At 49.3% G+C, this 6,367-nt stretch overlaps 1 protein-coding gene and 1 long non-coding RNA gene across 2 annotated transcripts in view; one reads left to right on the top strand and one right to left on the bottom strand.

The window, feature by feature from the left end:
• Positions 1-4,195, bottom strand: part of LOC102496380 (uncharacterized) — a 10,218-nt gene extending 6,023 nt beyond the window's left edge. Inside the window, exon 1 of the long non-coding RNA XR_336827.3 lies at positions 3,939-4,195. This is a non-coding gene — a long non-coding RNA (uncharacterized LOC102496380). The remainder of the gene's footprint in view (positions 1-3,938) is intronic.
• EXOSC2 (exosome component 2) overlaps positions 1-6,366 on the top strand; it is a 12,534-nt gene extending 6,168 nt beyond the window's left edge. Inside the window, exons 4-9 of the mRNA XM_006164337.3 lie at positions 25-114; positions 1,153-1,218; positions 1,681-1,749; positions 4,327-4,503; positions 5,059-5,187; positions 6,270-6,366. Coding sequence (XP_006164399.1) covers positions 25-114; positions 1,153-1,218; positions 1,681-1,749; positions 4,327-4,503; positions 5,059-5,187; positions 6,270-6,350 — 612 coding nt within the window. The 3' untranslated portion in view covers positions 6,351-6,366. The remainder of the gene's footprint in view (positions 1-24; positions 115-1,152; positions 1,219-1,680; positions 1,750-4,326; positions 4,504-5,058; positions 5,188-6,269) is intronic.
• Position 6,367: the final 1 nt, after the last annotated feature.

Here is a 6,367-nt window from a genome sequence, read left to right as displayed (position 1 = left end):
TCTAGCTGTGGAGCTTCTTTGTAGGGTCAGCAGAAGAGGTGGAAGGTGGAGACCAACTCCAGGCTGGATTCAGTCCTGCTTCTCTCATCCATGAACCTCCCTGGGGGAGAGCTGGTAAGTCGCCTGCTGGCTGCTGGGACCATGCAGTTGACTAGCAAGAGTTACAGGGCCCTTTGCTCCATCGGAGAACTTTGGCTTACACTAAGGTGGCCCTTGAACTCGGTTTGTGGTGGAGTTTGTGGCCTGGAGCTGTGATGTGGGCTTTTCACCTGGCCCAGGGCACCCAGCCGAGGCAGCAGTTGGCATGTGGTGAGAGCAGAAGCATGCACGTGAGCAAGAGGCGAGCAGCGGATGCTGGGAAGAGAAGCTCTAAGGGGCTTAGTGCTAACAAGTTTTCCTTTTCTGGGTACTTCGGCTCTGCACGGTGGTCCTTGAAAAGGATTTAGATTAGTTTATTTATGGATCGAACGGTATTTGGTTGTTTCAGACAGCCACAGGAATAAACTGCAGCCTTCTGTAAAATACCGAGGTTCACTTTTCTCTCCAGTCCAGCACGTTTACAGAGAGGCTTGCCATACTGGGTTCTGTGGAGAATGCTGAGCACGACTGAGTTCCTTAAAGAGAGTACAGACCATCAGGGTATGAGGTAGCTCCTTCAAATACCTGGCAGAAGAATAAACAAGCACGTGGTCATACAGAGGCCTGATGCACTTCCGTGAGAGCTCATGGGAAAGGTTGGCACTGGAGTTGATCCTTGAAGGATGGAGAGAATTTAATTGTGTTTAGGGAATCTGACTTAAAGGGAAATGTGTGAGCAGAGATAGAGCCGGGCGGGAGGCAGTCTTGGTCCTGCTGGAGACCTGCGAGCTGTCGTGGAAGGTGACATGCAAGAGTAGGCTGGGCAGGATTGGGAGGATTTCAAATGCCAGGTAGGACGTGTGACTGCTACTCGGAGGAGGGCGGAGAGGTCCTCGTGGATGGAAAGTTGTGATCACTCCGGCTTGAGTGGTTTGCATCACCTACTCTGGCAGTTTTTGGTGCCTTTCAATATTGAGGTTGGCTTCAAAAATCTCCAGGGAAGTCAGAGAGAAGTAATGGAGAGAGATCTTTCCGAGGACCTGGCTTAAGTAACGTCTGTTTGGTGTATTTCAGAGGAGAAGATCTGCAGAAGACGAACTGGCGATGAGAGGTTTCTTGCAGGAAGGAGACCTCATCAGTGTATCCTGCACCTTGCGCTCGGTCTCTGGATGCTTTCCGTGGGGCTGGAAGTGGGCTTGCACTTTGTCTGATCCTGCAGGCTGTGAGTCCCGGGTAGAGGTTGAGGGCTCTGCCGCAGTCTTTCTGTCTCCTCAGCTGCGGCTGGCCCTCCGGTTTGTGTTCATATCTGCTGCAAACATATACCTTTGGGTCTTATTTATAACGCAGGGTGGCCCATGTTCATGTCAGACTCAAGTTTTCTTAAAGATGTTAACTTTGATCTCATGGGAGAGAAAGGTGTTCACATCCAGGTTTTAGTGACCGTCAAGGGGAGACATGAGGTCTCAGTGGTGTCCTAGGATCTGTCTAAAACTGCTGAGGTGGGAGGAGTCAATGAAGCTGTAGGGGCCAGGGACTAGGGGTGGCAGGTGGCACGAAGTGGGGAGCCAAAGCTGCTGTTTGTCCCTTCATCACCCCGGCCAGGCTGAGGTCCAAGCAGTGTTCTCTGACGGAGCCGTCTCTTTGCACACGAGGAGCCTAAAATATGGAAAAGTAAGTTGTGCTCTTGCTGTCTGCTGACTGAGACTCAGTCCATTTCTGAGCACCCTCAGATCTCTGGGGCTTGGTCCTAAAGAAGCCCCATAGTTTAACACTGGTGACTGCTGTCCCCCACACCGGCTGTGTCTCCTTAACTTAGTAGGTTGGGACTCACACAGCCTTGGGTCGGCATTGGAAAGGACAGTGACTTGTACCCGTTTTCTGCCAGGAGACTGTTCTGGAAGAAGAGTCCTGACTGTGAGCTCTGGCTGAGGCCACCCTCGGGACAGGGAAGCTGTGGCCGGTGAAAGGCGGTCTCAGCCCTCAGGTGTCCAAGCAGTGCAATGAATGTGGCCGCTAGCACACATTGGTTTGTCATCTCAGCCTCTAGTGAATTTCATGGCTTCTTGTTGGAAGTTACACTCTTGAGGCGCTTTATTTTTAAAGACAGCATACTTCCTAAGACACATTATGATTTACTAGTTTCTTGGCATTGTCTGGATGGACATGTTCATTTGCTGAGTGGAAGGAAAACCTCTTCCCTCAGTGTGGCTGCAGCCAGCCATGGTTGTGTTCTGGAAGGAGGAGATGGACGCTGCGCTGTCCACGGACACTGCTGACTTCCACGGGCCTGGGCACTGCTGGCCATCTGCAGGGCATGACCTTGGAGCCTGCCTGCCTGGACCAGGCGTGGAGTTGTATCCAGCCCTTGCCCGACCCCTTCTCTTCCCCATGGCACATCTCACAGGCAAGATGGGTGTTTGGGGATAAGGTCTGAGCTAGGACTAAAGAACAGAAAGGAGAAACATGCACGTGAGCAAGAGGAAAGCAGCAGGAGGCTCAAGTGGCCGCACTCACTGGCCTCCGCTTCTCCAGCACACCTGCTCTGGATTAGGATTGCAAAGGAAAATGGCAGAAGAGTATTGAAAGTTACTTTCTGGGGACCAGCAGATGGCCTACTGGTTATGTTTGCCTCCCACGTAGTCCACCATGGTTCGAGCCTCGGACCCAGCAGCTTAAAAGTCACGCTGGGAGGTTCACAGGTTGCGTGGCAGTTTAAGGTGCCAGATTTCCACATGGCTAATTGTAGTTCGAGTCCCAGACCTGGCAGCTTGCTTTCTCACTTTTCCTCTCTCTCTCCCTGTCTCTTTGGCCAAAATTTAAGAAATAATAATAAAACTAAATAAATAATTCTAAAAACAAATAAAATCATATCAGCTGCATGTGCATGTGTGCCTAAAATTCTGAGAGGAGGATGAAGAAGGGATTGCAGAGTGACCATCCCCTAGGGGGTGATTTCTCGCTTTCTGTCTTTGTCTCTGGCAAGCCACACACACCTTATAAAAAATATCTCTCTCACCAAAAAAAGAGGGACCAGCGGATGGCATAATGGTTACATCACTGGAGTCCCACGTAGTTAACCACGAGTCAAGTCCATGACCTGGCAGCTTAAAACTCGCACCAGGCCCATGTGCGTGTATGCCTAAAACCCCAAGAGAAGAATGGAGGGGCTGGCAGGTGGTGTGGTGGTTAAGGGCGCTGGACTCCCACATGTCCAACTGTGGTTCAAGTCCCGGACCTGGCAGCTTGCTTTCTTGTTTTCCCTTTCTGTCTCTAGCAAGCCAAAATTTAAAAAATAATAATACCAAATTGAAATAAATAAATCAATAATTGCTTTTAAAAAAAGAAGAATGGGGGAAAAGGGACTGTGGCATGGCCATCCTCCTGGAGGGTGATTTCTTGCTTTCTTTCTCTCTGTCTCTGGTGAGACAGAGTAAAATCTCTCTGTTAAAAATAGAAAGTTAGGCTGACAGGTGGCACAGTGATCGGACCCTCACATGGCTGACCACAGTTCAAGTCCTGGACCTGGTGGCTTGCTTTCTCACTTTCTTTTTTTCTCTCTGGTCAAATTAAAAATTAAAAAAATAATAATAACAAATAGAATAAACTAAATAATTCTCTTTAAAACAAAAGAGGGGCTGGCAGGTGGCCTGGTGGTTAAGGGTGCTGGACTTCCAATCCCACATGGCTGACCAGGGTTCAAGTTCCAGACCTGGTGGCTTGCTTTCTCACTCTCTCTCTGTCCTTCTCTGGTCAAATTAGGAATTAAATAAATAAAGTTAAAGAAAATGATTTTTAAAAGAAAGAAAGTTCCTTTCTGGGACCAGTGGGTGGCGTGGAGGTTAAAGATGGCTGGAACTCACGTGACCGATTCTGCTGCTCTAGCCCCGAAGCCGGTGACTTGAAAGTCACTTAGGGCATGTGGGCCCCAAATCCCTAGAGAATAAGGGATTGTGACATGGCCATCCCGCCCAGTGATTTCATCCCTCCCTCTCCATCTTCCCCTTGTCTCTTTGGTGAGCACATCTACCCTAAAGCAAAAACTAAAAGAGAAGGTCACTTTTGCCGGGTACAAACAGCCTCTGAACCCGGAAGTCTCTTCTGCAGAAAGGATCTGCATGTAGGTGACAGCAGTTCCTGGGAAGTTCCTGGGAAGGAGGCCGATGGAATGTGACTGGGGTGCATATTTCATGGTCTTAGAACTCGTCTCACCGATGACCCGCAGTGACTTGGCTTGTGCTGTGCCTCTAGCTAGGTCAGGGCGTGTTGGTCCAAGTGTCTCCCTCCCTGGTGAAACGGCAGAAGACTCACTTCCACGACTTGCCGTGTGGTGCCTCTGTGATTCTGGGTAACAACGGCTTCATCTGGATCTACCCGACACCTGAGCACAAAGAGGATGATGCAGGGGGCTTTGTTGCGAACCTGGAGGTCAGTAAACATCTCTGTCACTCGCTGGCTGGAGCTCTTCCCGCCCTGTGTTTTGTGGCAGGTGGGGTTTGTTACTTTTAACTGTGTTATTGCTGTAGTGAGTTGTTTCCATGAGGGTGTGTTCCTGAATACTGCACTGCCTTGTCTCTTCTGAGAGATGAACTCTGGCCGGTTTGACCTTTGTTGGCAGAGGTGGTAAAAATGCAGAAAGTCACAGAAAAAGCCACTCTTTGGGGCCGGCAGGTGGCATGGTGGTTAAGGAGCTGGACTCCCACATGGCTGACCACGTTTCAGGTTCCAGACCTGGCAGCTTGCTGTTTCACTTTCCCTCTCTCTCTGGTCAAATTAATAATAATAAATAATAAGTGAAATTAATTTTTAAAAAAGAAAAGGCCACCCTTCTTCATTTCTCTTGGAGTTAGCATTTTGATTGGCTTGAAGTCTCTGAGTGCTATGTCGGAGTCGTGAATGACTTGTTTTCTGTGATTCATAGTGACCACTTGTTCTTGGTTCTGTTCCTGTTTCCCCTTCCCTCTCCCTTGCATCCCGTTGTAGCCTGTCTCCCTTTCTGACCGCGAGGTGATATCCCGACTTCGGAACTGCATTGTCTCGCTGGTAACTCAGAGGATGCTGCTGTATGACACCAGTATCCTGTACTGCTACGAAGCATCCCTTCCACACCAGGTACTGCGCCCGGGGCGTCCCTTTTCCTCGCTCACCCGCAGCAAGCGCATCGCCCACACACTCTTCACCTCGTCCGGCAGCACGAGCTGCCCTGATGGCGGCCTGCATGTCCAGTGGCTCCTTCCCCAGGTGCTTTCCTGTACTCACTGTGTAGTGTCAGTCTGAGAATTTGGGGGAGAAGGAGGTGCCAGGCCGGACTGGCTTCCGACAACCACCCTCTGGACCTTAGTGTGTACTTCCCAGATTCCAGCCACTTTTTCAATGACTGTCAGAATAGCCCTCTTTTGTGGAGACACAGAAACGGTTTATTATACCTGTTGATGATAATGTGTGTAATATTCTCACCTGGACTGGTCTGAGATGTGTTTCATTCTGGGTATAAATTCTCTTTGCAAATCAAAAAAAAAGTAATCATCTTTTCTAAAATATTTGCCAGGGGGCCAGCAAGGTGGTGTGGTGGTTAAGGGCGCTGGACTCCCACATGGCCATCCATGGTCTGAGTCCTGGACCGGTCAGCTTGCTTTCCCACTTTCCCTCTCTCTCTCACTCTGATGTTCTGTCACTCTGTCCCTCTCTGGTCAAATTTAAAAAACAAAACAAAACTAAGTAAATAAATAAAGTAAGTGAAATCATTCCTTAAAGAACTAAAAAATAAAAAAATTTGCCAGAGGGTATGTGCACTCACCTGATAGCATGGAGGGGGAGAAAGCAGCGTCTAGTGGGGCGTGCTCATGCTGCAGTCTCTTCTCCATTTCTCTGTCCTGTTGGAATTTTGGCCATGCACACATTTGTGCCTGACATGTTTTTAAGCTGTTGGGGCCTGGCAATTGGCCGTGTGAGACCTGGGTGCCTTAGCCACCAGGCCTCGGGGTAGCCCATCTTTTTCTCTCTGTCAGCTACGTCCCAGAGTCTTCTGATTATTCATTTGGCTCAGCAGGTCATGGGTTGCAGCTTGTGGCCCCTGCTAAAAGGAGCCCAGAGGCTTAGGTTAACCATGCTTGTTTCTGTGTTGGATTGGCTTGGTGGTCTGCTTACGGTTGGTTTTGTTTCTAAACAAATACCCTTTTCCTTTCCTTCTTCAGATCAAAGACATCTTAAAGCCAGAAATAATGGAAGAGATTGTGATGGAAACACGCCAGAGGCTGTTAGAGCAGGAGGGATAGGAGCCGCTCCCGAGGAG

This window comes from Tupaia chinensis, unplaced genomic scaffold (genome assembly GCF_000334495.1).
Source record: "Tupaia chinensis unplaced genomic scaffold, TupChi_1.0 Scaffold143602_1, whole genome shotgun sequence".
Taxonomy (NCBI): Eukaryota; Metazoa; Chordata; class Mammalia; order Scandentia; family Tupaiidae; genus Tupaia; species Tupaia belangeri.
This window is presented reverse-complemented; position numbering and strand designations above follow the sequence as displayed.